Genomic DNA, 24637 nt, shown 5'->3' with positions numbered 1-24637 from the left:
ACTACTTGACTAGCCTATTGGTCCCAAGCAAACGATTAACGTACCCTATTCTAGTTGAAATTCTATTACTACACTATGTTTGTTTTGATTCGCTATGAAAGTTTGACAGATAACATCAGGGGTGTGTGGATTCATGCAGAACATGCAGGGGTGAGTGAAATAGCTTGGGACTGCTTGGGACCGTTGTTCTGGTACTGAGTGAGCCAAAAATAATAATGATTTTCTTCGGGACCCAGTGGTCTTAGAGTTACCTCTATGGTATTACTGTGCATTATTGGCAGCACAATTAATCATCAATAAAAAAAGCGAAATGAGCAATAAAAAATCTCAAATTGGCCACTAAATACTACAGGGGTGCACCAATAAACAAAAAACAAGTTGCAATAGAAATGAAGAAAAAGCCAATAAACAAATAAAAAGCTTCTTTTAATAATTTGAATGTGAGCGGTAAAAATGGCAAAAAGGGCAATAGTAAATACAATACGCTCAATTAAATAAGGATGAATCTCCACTAAATTAGGAAATTTGAGCACTAAATAACTCACTTTCGTCACCTGCAGTTGAACATATTTTCCCATGAAAGTGGCAAAATGAGCAATACCATATTGAATAACCGCAATAAATAAATCTAAAATGTCCCACACAAAGCGCACAGTTATCACTGTTTTAATCCAATTATGCTGTAAAATCGTGTTAAATTGATCGTTAAATGCGTGTTCGATGTACAAGATGCGAGTGTTATGTCTGTTTGTCTATGGTTCGATGTAGATTTGCAGGTTTTCAAGAGATATTGTTTTCGTTCTTAGTGACCTTCATGGCCTATAAAATGCTCAATTTATTTTTCAGAGTGCTAATTTTATACGTTTCTTGCTCATTTCTTATTTTTTGTTGAGCGTTTTTCAATTTTTCCCTGGGACATTCATTGTGCTTTTTGTGTCTTTTTTACCTTTATATTGCTCAAATGGCATTTTCTAGTGCTCTTTTGTGACGTATATTTTGCTCAAACAGCTGTTTTTAGTGATCTTTTGATTTTGTTTAATGGTACCTTTTTCAATGAGACCCACATTCGTTAATCTTCTTTATCGACATCGACTTTGTTAGCCAAGACACAGTATCACTACTTATCGCTGTCTTGAATATACCATATGGAAATTGATCTAGATTATTGGCTCATAAACTTTCAATTTAAAGGAATATTTCCTGAATATCATTGGAATTTTGTTTTATTTTATATTGCGCAGTGTTCCTTTTTAATTGCTCATTTTTACTTTCCTGCATGAGTTATTTTCTTTTCTTTAAGAACGATTCATATTTTACGATGGCTCATCCTCATGTTCAAGCATACATTTATCTCCTGGTTCCTGGAACTTTTTCAGTTTTTAAAAGATATTTTCATTTTTTTTCTTGGGGAAATAATCACGATTTTACAGCATAATTGGATTAAAACAGTGATAACTGTGCGCTTTGTGTGGGACATTTTAGATTTATTTATTGCGGTTATTCAATATGGTATTGCTCATTTTGCCACTTTTATGGGAAAATATGTTCAACTGCAGGTGACGAAAGTGAGTTATTTAGTGCTCAAATTTCCTAATTTAGTGGAGATTCATCCTTATTTAATTGAGCGTATTGTATTTACTATTGCCCTTTTTGCCATTTTTACCGCTCACATTCAAATTATTAAAAGAAGCTTTTTATTTGTTTATTGGCTTTTTCTTCATTTCTATTGCAACTTGTTTTTTGTTTATTGGTGCACCCCTGTAGTATTTAGTGGCCAATTTGAGATTTTTTATTGCTTGTGCTTTGTTAATTAGGGTACGTATATATTTTAGTCGTGCATTATTGGAGCGATTGAAGGCCGAAACCCCTGCAAAACGGCCTCACATGGAGCGAAATTTTTGTTTTTGTTTTTGCAAGACAATGCACCGGCGCACAAGAGCATCGCAACCACGACTAAAATCAATGACTTACGGTTCCAATTGCTTCCGCATCCACCGTATTCGCCCGATTTGGCTCCCTCAGACTATTATCTCTTCCCAAACCTCAAAAGATGGCTCATCAATAAAAAATTAAGCTTACGTAAGGAAATCATCGACGCCGCGGAGGAGTATTTTGCAGAACTTCCGGAAAATTACTTTTCGGACGGAATCATGAAGTTGAAAAATCGCTGGAATAAGTGTATCGAGCTAAAAGGGGACCACCTAGTACATTCTGGAAAGGTAGGTAATTGTCTGATTTTAATTTGGTCTTCACATGATTAAAGTTTTTTGGGACAGGATTTAATGTCATGTTTTAAAATTATACATACTCCTCAAATGCTATATTCATAGCCAAATAAAGTTGATCGGAACTATTCAAATAGTTTTCCATATTATCATGACTATTGCACTTCTTGTCAACTTTATGTGCTTTTTGCTTACGGTTTTTTTTCAGGTTTTTTATTTGCCTGTTAAACCAAACTGGATGTTGAACTTGACGTCTTCGTCTTTTTACCGTTACTTCTTTCCGAATTATAATAAATAATATATTGTATAATACATCAGTTGCACTCTCGACATTTCCTCTATTCCTCAACCCTGTTTGCCAAGCGGCGCCGGTAGTGTAGTATTAAGCGTGACTGCCTATCACTTCAAAGGGTCTAAGTTCAATCCCAGTCGGCGCCGCCGGGATGTTCTGAGGCATAAATTCTCTGATCACGCCTTCCTTCCTTCGTTATATCGCCTTTTTGGCTATATACGGGCCTCGTCAGAACTTGCAAATACTGGTATAGCCGTTGTTCAGCTGTAGATAGCCAAAATAGGTGAAATAACGTGCCTATGGTTACTTGGGTTAAAATCAAAAATCTAACTTTTTTGTTTGAAGAAATTAAGGTATACATTTTCCAGCAAAGTTATAGCTGAGCTGATTTCAAGCAACTTTGTAATGAAAAACTTTTTCGTATCTCTTAAATTAACCGAATTAGAGTTATTTTCTAGAATTGAGTTAGGGTGTCTCTAAAAACAGTTGTTTTGCTCTAAGTGGTTTTCTTATTTCAAATTTCTAAGCAAAGGTGTCTTGAAATTACTTTTAGGCCTTTTGAAGGCGCATGTTTTTGCTGCACCGAGCATGTCGATATCTTTCGCCGATCAAGAGTTATTGACGTTTCTCTACTAAAAATATTCCCTTTTCAAATAATAATATATCTGGTTGGGGCAAACAAAATAAAAGTTTTTTTACGGCATTTGAAAGGACGTATGTTATTCTTAATAATATAGGTTATTTTTTAAACTCAATTTAAAAATCAATTTGAATGTGTTATTATTTTTTACTATAATTGGGTATATCTTTCTTATTAGAAGAGATACAGACAACAACTTCTTCTATTAAACATTTACCTTAAAGAGCTTTAAAAGTCTTTAGAAAATGACTTTAATGATAAATTTGAAATAAAAAAGTTATCGGCAAAAGATGGTTTTCATAGGACCACTTTAATGACAAATTTAAATAAAATGTGCTAGTACATTTGTTTCAATATTTGCATGCTTGGCATGCACAGTTGTACACACCAACTGCTCATTTGTTAATAACTTTTCACTCAGTTGTTGAAATTTGTCTTTCTTTAAAGTAATTGATAGATAAGGATCATAGCTTACTACAGATATGCAAAGAGCAGGTAAAACAAATGAATTTTTAGTCTTTAAGTCCGAGATGTGCAGCGAGCATTTCTCACTTGATTTTTACAACGCAAAAACAAATACAGATTATTGCTAGAATTAAAATCTTCTTTTTCGTACCGTAAAACGGGGTATCTTTGATAATGCGGGTAACTTTAAAACATCCCAAGTAACATTGCAAGCTTTATAGAGGTTTTATAGCATTCTACAAGTCTAAATCATCGTCTACAGAACCCTGATAAAACCAAAATTGTTACTTGGGATTGGTTCCATATTGAAGAGATGAACTAGCCTCAGGCTAAAAATCTCTAAAATAAAGACAAAAAAAAAAAAAAAAAAATGGTTCCATATTGTAGCTTAGGGTATTTCCGTTGATATCGTATATTGTTTTTATATAGTAGGGGAATCTACGTATTCTCGGCAACCTAAGCAGCGACGTTCTTTCTATAGCCTTTTTCTCTCAGGAACGCACACATATACAGTATTGGTTTGTTTACAATCTTTTGCTGCCAGCTGCTCTAACAATTTCAGTCGAAAGAATTGTCAAAAACTGTTTTGAAACGCTTTTACAAAGCTCCAATATTCTCTAGTGAGACCGAGTATTGTCGGCAACCAGTTTTTCTTCGGCAACCGTTCCATTTAAACTGCATGTTAATCTGCTGTTCTATTATCGGCAACTCGAAATCAGCTACAATTTGTAGTGCGTGTGTTGCATTTCAAGAAAACCTTGCTAGATTGCTTTTTCTCAATAATAAAAATATAGTCAAATTGAAGCTGAAAGCATAAATAATCGTTTGCATGCATACAGTGAAGTGTTTTCGTAAGAAAATCCAGTGAAAATAGTGTTTCAATTTGGGTTGCCGAAAATAGTCTGTCATGCCAAAGCCGTCATTTCCCCTATGTGTTAAATATTTTACAAACATATTAAAAACAATTTCCGTGTTTTTCGCTTGTTTGAAAAAGCACTCAAACCATCACATATGAAATATATCTCCAATATAGCCATCACAAATTCAATGTTGTATTTTTATTGCTTATGATGTTTTCTGATTACATACTCATTCAAAGTTTTATATTTAAAGAACTAAATTGTTTGAGTTTCATGCATTTTTTTCTACATTCATCGAGCATTATCAAAGTAACCCCAAATCAAAAAACTGAAGTTCGGTCACAAAACTAAATAGACTCTTGGATCCTCAGCACTTGTTTTAAAAATATAAAATTTGGAAAACATTCATTGCTGTTAAAATTATTTAGAAAATACTTTGAAAAATCATCAATGTTACCCCGTTTTACTGTAGGTACTTATTACAAGCTAAACCTTTATTCTATCTACTACAAATGCAAATGAGAAGTTCGTGACAAAAACTGTGCATGCCAAGTAGTGTTTGAAAAAATCAAGAAAATCCAAAATCAGAAACGGTCGAAAATCACTGCTGATCTTGAGAGTAGCAAAATCACAAAGCAGAAAATCAAGGCTGATTTTAACCTTAGCTGATTTTGCGGTAACAAAAACCAAACGGAAAATCAATAGATTGGTATAACAGTCAAAGTAAAAATCCGACATCCACCGCTATTTTGTAATTCAAGACGGCGGACCAAAATCCAATATGGCGGCCCCGGACAGGGAATATTCATCTAAACCCATGCAATATGGGTATCTACGGAATGGGCTCGATGAGGGGAAGCGAAAAATTGACATCCGCCACCATTTTGGAATCCAATATGGCGGACCAAAATTCAATATGGCGGCCCCCGGACTAGGAATATGCATTTAAACCCATGCAATATGGGTATCTACGGAATGGGCTCGCTAAGTGGAAGTGGCTCGCATTCCGCAGAATCCCTATATCATTGGTGAAGATGCATATTCTCTGTCCGGGTGCTGCCACATTGGATTTTGGTCCGCCATATTGGATTACAAAATGGCGGCAGATGTCAATTTTCTACTTCCCCTCATCGAGCCCATTTCGTAGATACCCATACTGCATGGGTTTAGATGCATATTCCCTATCCGGGGGCCGCCATATTGTATTTAGGTCTGCCATCTTGGATTTTAAAATGGCGGCGGATGTCAATTTTCCACTTCCACTTAGCGACCCCATTCCGCAGATACCCATATTGCATAGGTTCAGATGCATATTACCTGTCCGGGTGCTGCCACATTGGATTTTGGTCCGCCATCTTGGATTCCAAAATGGTGGCGGATGTCAATTTTCTACTTCCCCTCATCGAGCCCATTCCGTAGATAACCATATTACATGGGATTAGATGAATATTCCCTGTCCGGGGGCCGCCATATTGGATTTTGGTCCGCCATCTTGGATTTCAAAACTGCAGCGGTTCTCAATTTTTCAATTCGCCTAATCGAGCCCATTCTGCAGAATCGATATTGCATAGGTTTAGATGAATATTCCCTGTCCGGGGGTCGCCATATTAGATTTTGGTCTGCCATCTTGGATTTCAAGATGGCAGCGGATGTCAATTTTTCACTTCCTCTCATCGAGCCCATTCCGTAGATACCCATATTGCATGGGTTTAGAAGCATATTCCCTGTCCAGGGGCCGCCATATTGGATTTTGTTCCGCCATCTTGGATTTGTGGGAGCCATCTTGGGTTGAAATCCACCATTTTAATTTCATCCGGAATGTTGACTTGAATTTCGGAATGCCCCAAACTCTAGAATTTCACATATCTTCTAATCCTATGATTTTCGATGATTTTGATCTTGGTTGATATTGATGCTGATTGATTTTGTGAATTGAAAATTACGGCTGATATTGGTCAAAAATCACGTGTGATTTTCGTGGTGATGATGACTTGTGATATTGGTGCCTGTGATTTTAGGTGATCTTGATCTTGAAAGATTGCTGATTTGGATTTTCTGATCTTGATTTTAGCCAACACTGAATTGCCAAGCATGAATATTTGGACATTTAGTGTCTTGGGAGAAGTTTTTGTGCTTAAAAAGTCCCATCTTTTGGTGTTGACAAACGTCAAGGTGATTAGATGATTTTTAAAAACTAACTTTTTTGTTTTAAACAAACTTGTCGTTGTAAATATTTGTCAATAAAAAGTCTAAGTAACAATTATGCTGATTTTTCAAATTTGATGAAGTCCTAAATTTACAATTTTGTCAAATATGAAAGGCAATGTATTATTTTTCGCAATGACCGGGAGTAAGATACTTTCATTATCCATGTCTGAAATGAAGTCAATGCATTGGTTAAAGTCTCTATATAGGGGAAATGGGCCCATCGCTAAAAGTCTGCTATTTTTAAATTTTAGCTAGATGAACATGTCATTGGGACAGTACTAATGGATATTTTTGGCCACTATTCAAAATTTAGTCGATTGCTGAATTTATGTATGGGCCCACATTAGGGGCATTTAGGCCGACATTACATCCATTTCCCCTATGTGAAAGAAAGCGAGTCCAGTACTGTAAGCCTTATCACAGCTTATCACTAGCATCACTGTTTAGATTGGTCCAGCCCAAAAACATATTAAGCACTAAATTAGCTAAATGCTATTGAGTCATTGCTCTTGTCACCTCTGCAAATTATGAGCAAACTTTTAAAAACCTTAAAAACTTATATTGCTTGTTAAATATTCTCGGTAGTAATGCTTGCTTTTTAAAGGAAAAAAATAAAATATTAAGGGTTGTGTCTTAGACACGACCGCAGTATGACGTAGAACTACGGAAAATTGGTGTATGTCGTGCAATTGGTGTATGTCGTGTCAAGTATTACAATGTTTCGGTTATGGTTCAACGTACGTGTATCTCTTAGCGGAAGTGAATATTCACTGTAATAATTATTTTTGAGAGGCATTGTGTACTACCGCAAACTACTTTATAAGAAATATTCTCAGTGATTATTCACTTTCGCTAAGAGACACATCTACCTTGAAAAGCAACCGTTTCGTGATGAGTGTGTGAGTGAAGACCACGATTTGCGTCCATTTTTACAGTGGACGCGCAATGCCCCCCTTTGGCAATGTTGCCATACTTTGAAACCACTGGAAGTGAATGGAGGAAGGTTTTTGGATAGCTGAAGATAACATATTTTTTTGTATTGTACCTCTATAGCTATAGCTATAGCTTTAAGATGTATTGTATAGTGAACAAGAAATCTCGGCACTGTAAAGTTTATTCGATTGTGCCTAGTAAAATAAAGTAATTATTAAAAAAAAATGAATAATGTTCTCATAATAGGATTTTATTGAACGATTTTATTTAGCAATGAATTTGAATCATGGTTGGACCTAAAAATGCCTGATGGCCTATTGTATAAAGTACCATTTGTATGCTTAAGAGCCCGCAAGGCCAAGTGTAATAAACCAAACAACAGTCGCTAAATGAAAGGTATTATGGTCACATAGAGCACATATTTTTTGGAATCGGTCAACCAGTTCCGGAAATATGAGTGGAACATGCTGCGGTTAATATAAGGCATGAGGCTAATTGCGACCTTAAGCGAATAAAACTTATCATGTGACACCTCAAATCACATTAGAATGAAAAAAAAAAACTAGTTCAATGGTAGTCATTTGGTGACCCTGTGACACATTGGCCATGTTTTGATTTCTTCGGACAAGTGGCCAGTTACTGAATATGGTCGAAACCATCGAATCATTAAAATTCAACAACCAGTCCAATTAGGAATAGCCAGGATCTAATCAATTTCCGGAAACCCTTAGGAAAGTAGCCAGTTTTAGACTTGGATTTATATAAATGAACCCAAGTCTCCTTCGACCTCATCGCTTGTTGTCAAGGTGATCACACCGTAGTCCACCTCGCTAGTGTACTTACCAGCTAGCACATGCCCTGCGTACATTATGCTGGTTACTTTTTTGCACAGTGCTAGTACACTAGCGCTAGCAAATTCGCATAGCCGTCCGAAGCGGTAATGAGCACAGGCTATTTTATATCTTTTCAGGTTCAAGCAGAACGATGTGCAACCAAGTGGTACTCGATTATGACGACTGGGTTTGGGGAAAACATTTATTTGACATTTATTTCATGAAAAATTTATAAAATTATCATTCGTAAATTTTTCAAAAGTTTTTTATGGAAAATTGGAAAAGCATTTATTTCAGAAGATGCGTAAAGTAATATCCTATCGATTGGCGTATTTGGATTTTCATTTCATCTATAAATGACAAATTTATGAGCGTTCAAAACCTAACACTACTTCACCACACATATTTTTTAATTTGCACCCCAGTATAGTCGACAAAGACGTAGTTCTACGTCAAAAACCATCGATGTAAGACATTCGGAGGTGCTCAAACGAGCGGAAACCACTTAACACCTCATTATAACACGTTTAGACACTGTCGGAAGATTGCAGTCACGCGCGCGCATATCACTAAGCAGCATATGGTGCCGCTAAATTGCTCACCCGTTCGATATGGGCGACGTGGATTAGGTACTTCGTTTGTGAGTGCATTGCGCTCGTTATCACTTCCAATAATAGACCATACATCACCCGGCGGACAATTTTGAAACAAATTTTCAACTGTACAAATCTGAATTTTTAGACTTTTTTTTCGTTCTTGATAAATTATTGATGACGTGATGACAGCTGGCAAGTAAAACCAATTGAAGAAAAGAATCACAAATTGATGTAGGTATTCAGCCTAGACTGTCCGGAGCTGGAGTCTGGATGACATCTTAATAAAATTAAAAACAGTGATAAGACTGACACACTATTAACATTAGAATAGCACTGATAGCCCGAGTGCTGCTAGCTATCTGTAGAGATCGACACATTTTCATGTTTTGTAGGTGAATTACATTTACTTCCTCCTTTTATCGCGATTATCATCCGCTTGATCTTGTTTTCTAGTTGCCGTAGGAAGTCTGCTTGCTAACTCGTTTTAGATGGCCTTCGATAAGAAAGGGTGTGGTTTCATCGTTTGAGGAAGGCACCTCAGCGAAATTAACATTTGAACATCCCGAGTACGTGACACTATTATCATGCACTCAGACAGACACACATCCACAAACAAACAACGTTCGAGTACCGGCCCAACACGCACTGACAGTGTTGATAACAAATATTATCAAAAGATTAAATCAAATGGCATAGTTTGTTTACAAGGCTATTGAAAACACACTTGCGCCGGTCGCTTATCGATTCGTACTCCATCGCCACCTCCGTTCGGAATCAATTCCGCCGACAGTAATGGGTCAACATCGTAAAAATGATCCGATATGACCGTCCGAACCGACATAAATCTACGATCATTTTCAAGCGACGACCTTCGGGAAACTGGATGCAGCGAGGTGTGGAAAATTTGCATCAAATTCATCCGCCGGTTGCTAATCGATTCAGTTCGTCTGTCCGTGTACTGCTCTTTTAAGTTTGGCGACGGAGGCTATTTTCTTTTCTTGTACCGTTTTTATCACACTCAAGTGTGACAGACCACAACACATTATTATTCCCTTGCTGGCAAATATACATAGATGTACACGGTCCAGTATTTTTGTGCACAACCGGCCGTTTATCAGTATCACTAGTCAGTAACCAAATGATACCGCGTTCGTGTAGGATGTACCAGGCACTATCGAGCTGGACCGGGATAGTGCGTAGTAGTTGATGAAGAGTTTTTATTAGAATCAAATGTGCCGTCGAGCGGTTAAAGTTTAAGTGTCAAAAGTTTGAAAAAAATCGTCGGAAGATTAAAATTTCTGATTGATTTGTGAACGGATTGTGTGGAAGAACAAACTTCGCAATGGAGTAAGTTTGATTGTTTGATGCCAAAAAAGGCTTGAACCCGTTTTAATCAACCGTGGCTTGGTGAATTGAGTCTTGATCCAGATCCAGATAAGATTACAAGCGTTAGTGAGGCGATCATCGGAACGGAGAATTCACATTTTTTTAGCTTTAAAACAAAATGGTATGGGGTATTAGAAAGATATATTTTTGGTGAAATTCTAGAAAAATCAATATGGAATCTCATAAGCAGTAGGACAGCGGTTCTCAAGCGTTTTGCGGGCTCTCAACTTAGTGTTCTAGATGCACTTCCACAGTAATTAATGCAGAGTTTTCTATGCCAACCAATGCAACAACCAATGAGTGATTTGTGATAAATGCACAATGATACTCTATGCCCAGGAAAGTTAAGAAAATTACAGGACTGTTACAAGATTTTCTAAATTCGATCTGTGAAATCCGTGATTTCTCAAAAGAAATCCTACATACTACATGCACAGAAAAAAATTCTGAATTTTAACTACCGCGTAACATCTCCCTTCGTTTCATTTGGAGCTATACTTGCACAAACAACGAAATCGTTTACAAGCTTGATTACAATATTGCTAATTTATGCGATATTGCGCTTAAATTTACACGAAATATTGCATAAATTTATGCCAAATCAAGCGTTAATTTTATGTGCGCTATATCTCGCAGAAATTTACATGAATTTTTCGAACGGTGTGGCATTTCAAGCTTATTGCTTATAGCATATGAGATTTTTGTCTGCTCTCAACTTAGTGTTGTTTGAAGTACCTTCACATTTTAATTAATAGCTTTCTATGCCTGTACCATCCTATGCCCAAGGAAGTAGAGAAATGTTCCAACCCGAAAAATTAATAGACCGGACGGGAAACGAACTCAGTCGCCTCCAGCATGGACTTGCTTTGTAGCTGCGCCTTTACCGACTGAGCTAAAGGAGTATCGTTTATAACGTTTGAAAAAAAAAATAAAAAATAACAATGCATCATCTTCAGTTATTTATGTATAGTATAAATTCTGAGTAATTAGTGAACATAATAAAATACCCTTACATTCTAAGATTCTATTGAATAAAACCACCCTAGATTTGATGAAACATTATGAAAAAAAATAATGCATTTTCTTTTGAAATGCAAATTTTCTTGAAAATAAACCTTTCTTCTCTGACGTATTTTGCTGTCCTAAATGTTGTAGTTAATTTGGCTCTAGTTTTCTCAATTTTGACCGATTCAAACCAAACACCCTGCACATAATCGAGAAATTACCAGAGTTACATAAGTCACACTTGTTGGTCACGTCGCGGTTCTTTATTTACACGGATATTCCTTGGGGTCTGACCAATGGTGAGAAATTTTCATATTTTTTTTTATTTCTAATATGAATCTTTTCTTTGTTAAATCATAACCGAATCGTATATATGTGACTTTGTGAATCAAGCACGACTTATTACTATGTATACCGGAAATTATAGGTTTTCCAAATCGTCCAGGACATCAGATGATTTGTTCTACTAGATGTTTTAAGTTATCCAAATCGTTCTGGAGTACAGATGATTTATTCTACTAGATCAACCATGACTGGGATAAAGTCTGTAGTATCAAAATATGTCCAAACAGATTCATAGTGTCTATATGGATAATGTTTAATTATTTCCACGAATACCAGATGATCTAGGTTCTCCAAATCGTCCTGCAGTTCATATGATTTGTTTTAATAGATCAACAAAGACTGGGATAATATCTGTAGTATCGAAATATCGATATGGAAATCCTTAGAACATTTGGCATACACGAAAATAGGTTGGCATGATCCACATAGACACTGCAAATTTGTTTGGACATATTTCGATACTACAGATATTGAATTAGTCTTGGGTGATCTAGTAGAAAAATAATCTGATCTCCAGAAGGATTTCGGAACTTATAACATCTTGTATACGTAGCAATAGGTCGGGCACGATCCACATAGACACTTTGAATCTGTTTGGACATATTTCGACATTATTGCAGTCTTGGTTGATATAGTAGAACAAATCAACTGAGCTCCAGGACGATTCGGAAAACCGAGAATATCCGGTATACATGGCAATTACTCGCATATATACGATTCGTTTATGATTTGACAATGAAAAATGCTAGTTCATATTGGAAATAAAAAAAAACATGAAAATGTCTCACATTGGACAGATCCCAGAGAATTTCCGTGTAAATCCGGTGTGACTTATGGAATTGAAATCATTTCTCGATTATTTGCAGGGTGTTTGGTAAAAAATTGAGAGCCAAATGAACAACAAAATTGATGACAGCAAAATAATCTGGGACGGAAAGGTTACAATGAATTCCACAATTTTTGTGACAGCACATCAGTACCGATTTTCGCGACTGAAAATTCAAATCCGCGAAATTCGCGCCTGTTGTAACAGCCCTGAAATTAGCAACGCGAAAGATTTCCTTGATCGAACCGTGAATTGAACCCGTTGCCTCGGGCTTGGTAATACCGTACCTTTACTGACTAGTCTATTTGTGGCCCCAAGCTAGACCGTCTCTTCTTTTTCGAAAATAGACAATTTAAAGAATTCAACCGCTTAAAATGTTTGTCTTTCTTATGAATACAGACATAACGGATGTCCATTAAAAAATGAGAATGATAAGAATGGGTCGGGAAAAAACACAACAGAAGTTTTGTTCAAACTGATTTAATTCATGCAAGGGGTTAACATAAGGTGATTCCTTGTAGAATCCACTAATGGCCGCCACGTAGGCCATATATGCCCTTCCACTTCGAATCTTCAGTTACACAAATCTCGGATATTAGTGCCCCATTTAACCTGAAATCGCTACTTCATGTATGCTGCAGTGCAGCAAAGTGAAGTAACAGTTTCATTATGGTACGTGTCGTGAAAGCTGATATTTGTGCACTTGAAGTTGCGAAGTGGTTGCGAGAATACGCATCTCACAGCGAAACACCTTAAGTCTTAGTCATGATCAGTGGTGGCACGAGTACTGGAGTTTAACGTTTTTTCCTTAACATTTGATACTTTGCGCGATGACCATAGAGAAGACGCACAAACACTAACTGGCAAGCGGAAAAAAAATGTCTTGACATTTCTAAACTGTTTTCTGCAGGCGACAGAACATTTGCGCACAATGAAGCAGACAAGACCCGCGGCGCGTGCGACATAAATTTATGTCATGTAGAATTTTGCTGATTTCTGGCTAATTATAGCAATTATTTGATGTTTATTGCATGGAATTATAAAATAAGAACAAATACAAACCACTCATAAGCATAGATGTTACAATTATGCGTAAATAAGGGAGTTAATAATTTACAGTCACACGCAAGCTTGCAGCTAAAATGTAATTTCAATAAACTATTTGAAAAATAATGGGCTACGACATTTTTCCTATTCGCTATCTCCGCCGTTTGCTTGTAATGTAGAAATACACAACCGCCCGTGTGCTGGCTGTTTTGTTTTGCTCAGGAGGATGGTTTTGCAAAAAATGTACTGTTGCCACCTCTGGTCATGATATTGGAACATGACCGTTGGACGGTTGTCACATCGATTTTCATGATGCAGCTTTTGATCCTGTTGGTGAGTTGCCCTATTCTCTCCTTCCTTAGAGTCTTGCAACCAGACAGACGTCGAACAACGGAACTTTCCGGCCGTTTCACATTAACTTACCGAATGCTTGTTGTTTAACATGTTGTGCACCCAGCGGAGCGTCTTCTTATTCATTATTGTCGGGCCACCACTAAACCGGACCGCGCAAGCGCGACTTGCATCCCGACGTTCAGTTGGGACCACAGGACTCAACGCTGTCATCTGCGAACAACTCGAGTGAAACCAAATTTCTCTGGTGCTCTGGTGCTAATTTGACAGCTTCTCCTTTTCCTCTATGATTAAGCTTGGTACACGGCGAATGAGAACGACCCAAATTTGAGTTTAGTTCACTCATAATCGCCAAAAGTGCAGGAACTCAGCGATGAGTAAATTTGCCTCGTGTTTTCCCAGGTTTTTTCCAGGATTTAACAGGGAAAAATTCCTGAATTTGAGAAAAGTAAAGATTGGACTCACTCAGTCTATTGATACTACTCTGAGACTGAATAAAATTTTCGTCAATTTCCTCATTTTCCGGCAGATTTTTTAGGTTTTACACAGGAAACCATGAGACAAACTTTACTCATCGCTGAGTTCCTGCACTTTTGGCGATTATGAGTGAATTAAACTCAAATTTAGGTTGTTCTCATCCGTGTACATATCACGCCGCGTTGTAAAAAATTGATAGAGTTTCCTAGATAACGTTATAGGAAAGCATGATTCACGCAAATTTTGCTCGTCAATCCGAAAACAACTAAATCATTTTTTAAATTGTCCATTGCGGGAAAGTAAGAATGGTTTTGAAGGTAGGTTACATTTGTTGCCACCTTGCCGCATTTAATATTACATGGTTGGAGCTTAAATATATTATGGATTGGCAGTTTCAAGAACTGGATTGCATTTCAGGGGGTTGGTCGCGACATGCGGTTTGACGTCTTAATGTCAAAGTTCTGTCATTACTGTTGTCACCAGGTGGATTTGTACAAGCTTTTTTTTTTTTTTGTTAACTTGATCCCACCGCACAAGATTTTTGATTAAAAATTGTCCTCTATTTTATATGAAGCCAAACACAAAATCTAACATTATTATTCAGAATGTTCGATGTCAACACGCCAGCAGTAACACGGTTTTATCAACATCATCAATATCAATACACGGCGAATGAGAACGACTCAAATTTGAGTTTAGTTCACTCATAATCGCCAAAAGTGCAGGAACTCAGCGATGAGTAAAATTTGTCTCATGGTTTCCTGTGGAAAACCTAAAAAATCTGCCGGAAAATGAGGAAATTTACAAAAAAATTATTCAGTCTCGGAGTAGTACCAATAGACTGAGTGAATCCAATCTTTACTTTTCTCAAATTCAGGAATTTTTCCCTGGAAAATCCTGGAAAAAACCTGGGAAAACATGAGGCAAATTAACTCATCGCTGAGTTCCTGCACTTTTGGCGATTATGAGTGAACTAAACTCAAATTTGAGTCGTTCTCATTCGCCGTGTACGAAACTAACGATTTTAAATTGGCTCTCTACTTGACTAGCCTATTGGTCCCAAGCAAACGATTAACGTACCCCATTCTAGTCGAAATTCTAGTTCTACGCAAGTTCTACGCATTTGTCTTGGAAGATCCTCATCGGATGTTTTTCCTACACATTTCTTAGAATATCACACACCACCACAAGATCTTCTTTATTCTTTCTCTGGAAGTTTTTTCGGTATCATTAAGAGACTAATTCAAATATTCCCGGAAATTTCTTCCGACTTACTACTTCGTTCTTAGTCCAAAAGTATGATTTTTCGCATACAAAAAGGCAAAAATATAAAATTAATAAATATTAATAAACATATGATACCGATAAGCTTGAAAACAATCTGACAACGCTACTTGGATACAACCTCTTACTTTTTTTATTATGGTCACTTTAACGCTCTTGGATGTTTCGTGACTTATCCGGGGTGAAAAAAGAACTCGTGATTTTGGCGTGAGATGTATTAAATTATTTACTTTTGCATTATTCCATTTATAAATATAACTGTATCATATCAAACTGTATAAGAAATCAGTCATTCACAAGATTGAAAAATATAGCCTTAAATAGGCAGTACTTTTAAAATTTAACTTATTCCACAGAAAATAGTTTTCTTTTAAAACTTGTTATGGTACAACTGATCATTGTTTATGCTTCTTAAATCCTCATGAAAAGAGAATATTCTTACTGGTTGTTCACTAGGGCACTCAAACCACCCCGAGTTGCTCATTTTACCCCAACGGTTTTATTTCGGTTACGAAACGAACATTTTTTTTTATCTTCTTTCATAAGATTAAAATGTTTACTTTTAATATTAAATTTGCATTCATGATGTAATTAGGTCTTGAATCAATCCGTTTGAATAAAAAATATTCGAACTTTTCCCTGAATTTGATATCATTAGTGATTATTTTCTTAAGGTGGACAAACTGCTTCACTTTACCCTACATCTGAATTGAAGCATTTCAAAGAAATTTTCAGCTTTAAAATAGAGTCGGTAAGAGTGAAACCAAAAGTATACCTATTGAACTGCCAAAACGGCTACCTATCGTGCAAAATAAATAAACATTAAGATACTATGAAAGCTCCACGAAACTTAGAGTATTAAAATATAAAATATAATCAATGATCAGTAATATATTGATGAGTAAGGAAAATTTTGATTATTTGTTGATAATTTGACGAAATCATTGATATAATGATTTACTACAGCCGCTTATTTGTTTTCTCGCTAGGAGTCATTTGAAGTTGATGCAGAAGTCCTCTGTTGCCGAATGAAAGGGAAGGAAATCTTTCGAAAACTTTCATCCCTCTCCAAAGGGGGAGTTTGGTAAAGAGAGATGAAAAAACCGATTTGTACCTTCCTTAAAAAGTTGTCCTAGCTCGCTATCTACTATCTATATGCAATTTTCACACTGCCGTACTCTAACGGAACTATCAACTCTATACTTTCATCTCCTCCAGCTATCGTATAAAAATTACCACTTTAGTCTGTCAAAGATTTTCTCCGGTACCCAACTGTGAAAATCCGCCGATATTAATTATGGGCAAATAACCCAAGACGCAGCTTATCAATGTCCAACTTACCCGTGCAGCAGCTTGAATCCAAATGACCTTTCACCAACTGTCAGGAAATGTGTATGAAAGGTCATGACCTACCTAGTTATTATCCATCTCATATCTTCCCTCTCCTTTGGTACAAAAGTTTTAAATGTTTTTTTAAACAATAATTAATGTTAATGAATCACTGAATGCTGTCAGTTTTAATTTCAATAATATCATGGTGCCACCCACCTTTCTATGGGCATAATGTTAGTACAAAAATGTATGGAGAGTTAATTTTATCACCATATTTATTTTTTTATTTGTTTTCCGAGTTTTTGTAGCGCAATCAGAGAAAACAATATTATGTAATTGTGTTCCGCAAAAAATGTGTTGAACCACCAGTGACAATTTTTACATTAAAACCAGTATGTCCCATTTTTTCATATAAGCAAAAACAAATCGCCGAATCTTTTTCAAGCGACATCGCCGGCATTGGCTGCGTCTAGAATTAAAACTCACTTTGACAACGTTAATCGACTGGAAATTTTCACAGTAATATGGAACCAAATCACAGTATCTATTGTTCGACTCGGAAAATTTCTGAAGCAAAGCCTCAACGCGATCATTGTTGGATACAGGGGTTGAAACTGTTGACGTTTTTGTATTGCTGATTGCATCTGAAACTGGACTGTCCCAAAAATGCAAAAAGTGTGATAAAAGTGCACGTTTCCGTCAAATCGTTTTGATGTCTTCGGAGCACTTATTGCTTGCATCATAAGGAATAAAGGAATAAGTGCACCGAAGACACCAAGACGATTAGACGTAAACTTGCAGTTTTATCACACTTTTCAATAAGTGAAAACGCGTTTATTAGTCCAATTTGGTGTGAAACGCGCAATACTACACTCGCTACGTTGTCGTGCGCGGCAGTCTGTTTGTATTCATACAGTCATGCTCTACCGTCGTCTCTCTCACACAACATAAATGGTAGAATAACATTCGAGCAAAAAGAAAATTATCAAATAACTATCATATGCAAAGGGTATTCAACTCTGCACACCTCAATCTGTACCGAGAACTTCATCTGCGCCGAAAACTGTGGCAAGTGTTGGGTCGAGTGTGCCGAAGTGTGGCAATCAAGCTGTCGATCTCAGTATCCCATGAGTTTGACAACCCTGCAGTTATGACTTTTGAGATTGTTTGTTTACATTCCCAAGTTCTCATGGATGGTTAAACGAGCTATATCTGTATACATTCCATAGTATATACGAGGGTAATCACTGTGCCTGTCCTGATAATAAGTTAAACGTGCATCAAATAACACGAATGTGAGTTTTTCTTTGTACAACATTCATTCCTCTTGCTTTAACGATGATAAGATTGGTAAGCGCGAGATCGTCGGCCACTGCTGGAACTGTTAGCCAGTATACGCTGACCGTTGCCAACCATTCAGTTCAACTCCTCCACGAGAAGGAGAAGGGTGAGTGATGGCAGAAGCTGTCAATCTAGGACAAGAAATGTCTTTATCGTGTCTCATTCTGGTAGACGTTTGTCGAAACCTGCACTTATGACCCACCCGGCAAGTGGAAAATGTACCTCTACATTATCATCATGGTACTCGGACAATGCTACAACCTAGAAATCAAGAAGGATTCGACCTAAAATTCCCACTGGCGATAGTAGAAGCAGCAATAGACCTTCAGTTACTTCCTAGTGTTTGCCTTTAATTTTGGGTACTGAATACATCTATGTTTGCTAAACATGTTTTGGTGGGAGAGTCAATCGACTGCGTCCATGGTTTTGAACTTTTGAACAGCCTAATAAATAAACAGGAGGCCTGGAAATCACTGAGATTGTTCAATAACAACACAAAAATAAATAGTGCTGCTCTTCTTCATTATCATGGCTCTCAACTATTTACTTTTAATCCGTTTATCCTCATCGTCCATCAAATAATTTCCAACAGCATGCAAATGCGTATCTTGGATCTAGATACCGGTTGTCAACGTTTGATTACTACCTTCTCTTTGTATTTGCTTGTTGTTCCTTCATACCTTTCATCCTTACTTCTAGATAGAGCTGGAATTAGGGCGTAACAGCTTTTGTAAACAATGACTTCTCTCGTTGATTTCTATGAACTCAATATACGCCAACACAAACCAACATATCCATCGGGTAGGGGGAATCTTCCCCTACTCGATAGTGATGTCGAATTGCCAGGGAGAGTCATGACTTTCGAGAAATCATCAAGAGAAGTCATTGTTTACAAAAGCTGTTACGCCCTAATTCCAGCTCTATCTAGACTTGGTTTTGCCGGAATTGCATACCTTTCCCGTGCTGGCGGTTCCGATTACGTTTATAAATACCGCGATTCACATTGGCTCCGTCGAGGGCTCCGTTACCTCCGGTGTGGTTACCTTCACAATTCTGTTAGCAGCATTAAGAAGGACTCACTCGTTTTCTCAGAACGGCCGTCCCGGTCGCGTTCTCTCATGTGGCTTTGCCACGGCGAGGAGACGATTTTTGCAAATCCGTCCTCACTCGAATTCAGAACGGCGTTCAGAAGTCGCGTTCTTATCCTATTTTCCTTGCTAGTGGGTGATTTGCCCTTTTATTACCTATCGGGGGTCTCCAAGATTCCAGGTTCGTCTCCTGGCAGGATCGCCAGAAATGTGAAAATCCGCCGATATTAATTATGGGCAAATCACGCACCGCAGCTTATCAATGTCCAACTTACCCGTGCAGCAGCTTGAATCCAAATGACCTTTCACCAACTGTCAGGAAATGTGTATGAAAGGTCATGACCTACCTAGTTATTATCCATCTCATACCAACCAAAACGTTCCGTCACCAGAACGGACGCCGTTTTGTGTCGACTGCCCAGGTATTGCTGATTGCATCTGAAACTGGACTGTCCCAAAAATGCAAAAAGTGTGATAAAAGTGCACGTATTCGTAAAAGCGTTTTGATGTCTTCGGAGCACTTATTGCTTGCATCATAAGGAATAAAGGAATAAGTGCACCGAAGACACCAAGACGATTAGACGTAAACTTGCAGTTTTATCACACTTTTTAATAAGTGAAAACGCGCTTATTAGTCCAATTTGGTGTGAAAAGCGCAATACCTTAGGAGGAAATCAAGAAGCTCTCCCGATGGGAAGCCAACAACATTAAGGTGAAAGTCGGTGAATAAGAGATTGCTCGCGTTGTTTCCGCCTCAGACGTTCGATGATACTAAAAAGATCCGCATTTAAAGAATGTCCATGGGGGCTTTCTTTACCTTGCTCTGGCTGTCCTGTGTAGCCTGCAAAATCAACGCAATGTCCTGGTCCAGGAAGCCATCGTTTTGAAAGTGAAAATGCAGTGTTGAACAGTTTTCCATTTGTATGATATGGAACTGGTCAGGCTGCAGCAAATATTCCGACACTCATTGGTCAAAAGTATCCGGATCTCCTTGACTCCTCAGCGATACCGCCGTCAGGATAGGTTTCCACAGTAAACTTAAACAAACAATAACAAAGTTGTTCTTTTTTCTCACTGTCATAAATCCGGAGAACTTTGAGATTTGGGCGTCATTGATTTTGTAAACATACCCGTCAATCGCCGATTTCTCGCGAATTAAAGCTCAATCTCGAAAATTAACAACACAAACAGGTAGATGAATGATTCCTCTACCATTTAGTATAGCGTTTATTCGAGAGAAATCGGCGATTGGGTTGTTTGTTTACAAAAGCAATTACGCCAAAATCTCAAAGTTCCCCGGAAATGCCAAACTATATCAAGTCACCGTATTGTGAACACCTCAACTTGATATCAATATCATCTCGTTATATCACGTGATATAGAGCGTAATGAGAACGAGGTATTATACACAGACTCTACTTTAAACCTATCAAAAAGCCATAACATTTCACGAATTTATGTTTTGTAAAATGCCTTTTGAGTAGTACACCCAACCGGGGGATGTAAGATTCGCTTACAATTATGTGTGATTCATCATCAGAGGATGTTAGTGGAGACCGCATGAACCGAGGATGCAATATACCTAGCTGCGGTCCGATGTAAGAAAATTGGAGACCGAAAAATGTGGAGTGTATTAGTGAGTGAAATTAATTATGTCGAAAAAATAGAACAAAGGTTGCCGACTAGACTCGAACCACGGACGTTGCGACTATCAGACCTGTGCTTTCTCCACTGCTCTCTCCATGCTTCTGAATATGGTTAGCCGAAAAGCAAACATGAAGCGCTCATTTTCTCGCATGCTCGGCTTCGTATGCTTTTCCTGCTGGAGAGATTCGAGACAAGTGTGTACGTCGTTCTACAATGTTCTACAATGTGCGTCGTTCTACAAGCTTACTGGTATAGTCGAAAGCTGGGAGGGAGACACAGATATCACACACAACATTCATTTTGTAGCTTTTCTTTATGTCATGAAAATTTGAGCTATTGAAATGAAATCAAAATAGGCGTAGCAATATTGACTGTTTTACTTTGAGCGTGTAGTGCTTGTTTGACGTTGTTCAGTGTGCAGTGAGAAAATATCCTTTTCTGTTTTCCGTTTTATCATGCCACACAAGATTTTTTCAAAAACCTTGGTTAATGGTATCTTCCAATATGGATTTTAGTATACATATGGCATATTCAATGAATAAATCTAAAATACAGCGTCCTGTTGAACAAGATAGCTAGAAACGACAGTTTGTCAGAAATTACTTCACGCAAGATTTCAATACCGCCTTCTGTATTCTTGTTCAATTGTAAGAAAAGCATCGTCAAACTGCTTGGCTCCCAATGACAGTTCCTGACAGCTTGTGTCTGGCTCCTTTTGACGTTTATATGTTTCGAGTCTGGGTCTCCCTCCCAGGTCGAAAGCGTAGATGGAACACGAAATAAAAAAAAGGCCAAAAACCATTACATCGCCTGCATGGTCAATTTCTAACATTCGTTGCGATGTTCTCGAACAGAGGATGATAGGAAACGGAACTAACATTGATTGTAATAGATTTTTGGTTTGCGTGTATAAAATCAGTCGTAGTGAGTTTTACAAAAAGACTCAAAATATGTTGTACTGTTAGTCGTCACAAAACACTCATCTTTTGAAGCTGAATCAGCATAAAAAATAAATAAAATCAAAAAAACATGAACAAAAATATATCTGATAATCAAAAACAATCAATAGCTTTGGGGGGTACTTCGTCGTAATCGCCCATTTCCGTTCTATCAATCAGAAAAGATCAATAATATCAATGATTCCACCGTGCACAAATCAATAACAGGTTTGTTCCGATGCGTTAGTTAATTAGCTACAACATAAATCCTATCAGAACTCATTGTTCTCAAAACAATAGAAGTATAAGATTTAGCAGTAGCAGTACAAGATTTTTAACAATTTGTGACTCATTATCAAATCCAACGATGGGTATGGAAAAGTGAATATAGTAAATTTAAAAGTCATCTTGGACATAAATATATAATTTTTTGTTCAAACCCGTTCAGAAAAGAGAGGCAAAGCGCGGGTTGTGCTTAGTAGGACGGAAATTAGATCAAAACCCCAACTCGTTAAGTGTTACGTATAATCAAACTTCCCAAGCTTAAACAATTGCCATTCAATGAAAGTGGCAACCCTTAACCCTTTCGTTTTCGGACAAATTTCCCACTGACTGGTTGGCCTCTGACTATTCCGTTGGGTAGCGACAACTGTCATAGTCCTCACCTCAATAAACAACAATAACTGTGCGAGCCACTAAACTTGTTCCAAGTCTAATGGATTTGTTCACAAGGGGATGATGGCCTTATCTAATTACATTTCGTGCTGCTTTTACTTTCGTGCTCATCGCGGATGAACCGCGCGTCGATCACTGCCGCAGTCGCGCAGCAGTCAGTTTAAATAGTGTATAATAAATAGCAATGACCATTGCGAGCGGCGGATTGGGTATGTACCACCTACCAGATACAACTCAATTACACCGATTCCGGACCGGACCGGACGGACAAAATATTATTTAACAGCGGCGAGCAGCGCCGCATGCAACAAGACGCGATCGCTCGTGGTCACGCCAACTCAGCTCAGCCTATGTTGATGAAGTGGTAAGACACCTAAAGCACATCGCAGAAGCCGGGTTGTTTTGGATTTCGACAAGCGGTCGTCATGGTTGCCGATGCTTTGCAAGGTGATGGAGTGTGGTACGACAATGCGATTTAATTGATATGATCTCGTTTAATTTTATGATAGTCAAATTGGTTCTTGTGAAATGAGGAGCGATTTCGTTTTCATGAAACAGGTGCATAGAACAATAAATTTCGACACTGACGCAAAGGGCTTGATTGGGGATTACTACCATAGCCCTTCGATTGACATTTACAGCCCTTCCCTTGAGATTACGAACCATTATCAGTCCACAGTAGAAGCAAAGCAATAAATCGATCTCTCCATTTTCTTCCAATTTGCAGAAACCCGCCAAAATTCCGCTCCAACATGGAACGGGGACTTCATGATCGGGACCGAGTGGGACTGCAGGATCAGGTCCTACTCGAGAACTACCAGAGCGAAGATGCCTTCATCGATAACCTGAAGAAACGATTCCAGGAGAATCTGATTTATGTAAGTTCGAAAATTCTGCTCACCCCTTTTTAAGAACAAAGCTAAAAAAAAAAATCTAACTCACAGTGTAGCAATAAAAGAAAAGGGGAATAAAGTTGTCGATGTTGGTAAATGAATGTTATTCGATATCATGGGCCCTACGCTTTTCTGCTATCGCTAGCGAGTTTGGATATCAACCGGATTGAATTACTGACATATTTACCGGCTGTTACTTGCGCTGAGAATGCGCGTACCTCGACCGATACTTGTTTTCATGTTTCATTTCACTTTTTTTTCCTCTCTTTCCTGACCACAATATCCGCAGACCTACATTGGACACGTGCTGATATCCGTTAATCCGTACAAAGAGCTTTCCATCTACACAGAAGATGACGTCAAGGAGTACCGGAAGCGACACTTTTTCGAAGCACCTCCACACGTGTAAGTATTTCGAAATTCTTACCAAGCTCACATTCAGGCTGTGTTCCATTTGGTGAATTTTCCTGGTTTGTCAAAAAATAAGTAGAAATACTGCTCCAAAAAGTATGGACGCACCCAGTTTTCAGTGGAATTTTATTTTTATTATAAACTGTTAATATTAGATTAGCACAACAGATCAGGATTATCATTATTCGCTATCTATCGATTGTATGCTAGCTGGCGCACCTTCTTGCGAACGTTCTTCATAAGGGCATGCACTTCTTGGCGATAAGATTGGACACTTTCTCCCAACCCTTTTCAAACTGTTGAATGGTTTCTGCTGCGGAGACATGTTTCCTGAGATGTGCAAAAATCAATTGGTCGAATTTGCGTTCAATTAAGTTGATTCATGTCCTTTGGAACGAATGTTACATTAAAGACTGGAACGCGCAAAAATTGGTAGACAAAAAATCGTTTCTTTCAGTCAAAATTCATATCACAAAAATCTTCTTATATTTCTTTTGGTAGTTCAATTCATATATTTAAAGGAAAAAATGTTCGTTTAT

The 24637-nt window shown here is 37.7% G+C and overlaps 2 protein-coding genes across 4 annotated transcripts in view; one reads left to right on the top strand and one right to left on the bottom strand.

The window, feature by feature from the left end:
* LOC135701176 (zinc finger protein 84-like) overlaps positions 1-24637 on the bottom strand; it is a 271564-nt gene that overhangs the window by 44923 nt on the left and 202004 nt on the right. The gene's annotated exons all lie outside the window — the stretch shown is intronic.
* Myo61F (Myosin 61F) overlaps positions 1-24637 on the top strand; it is a 177064-nt gene that overhangs the window by 123212 nt on the left and 29215 nt on the right. For 2 of the 3 annotated variants that reach the window (XM_065221913.1, XM_065221914.1), the window contains 2 exons: positions 23522-23672; positions 23977-24092. In XM_065221913.1, coding sequence (XP_065077985.1) covers positions 23547-23672; positions 23977-24092 — 242 coding nt within the window. In that variant the 5' untranslated portion in view covers positions 23522-23546. Of the gene's footprint in view, positions 1-10186; positions 10400-23521; positions 23673-23976; positions 24093-24637 lie in introns of those variants that run through there. The other variant, XM_065221912.1, reaches the window with a different exon arrangement.

The sequence above is a fragment of the Ochlerotatus camptorhynchus genome, unplaced genomic scaffold (genome assembly GCF_037179485.1).
Source record: "Ochlerotatus camptorhynchus isolate MF236.1 unplaced genomic scaffold, CSIRO-AGI_Acam_v1.1 ptg000150l, whole genome shotgun sequence".
Classification (NCBI taxonomy): Eukaryota; Metazoa; Arthropoda; class Insecta; order Diptera; family Culicidae; genus Ochlerotatus; species Ochlerotatus camptorhynchus.
Note: the sequence above shows the minus strand (reverse complement) of the source record. Positions and strands in the feature narration are given on the sequence as shown.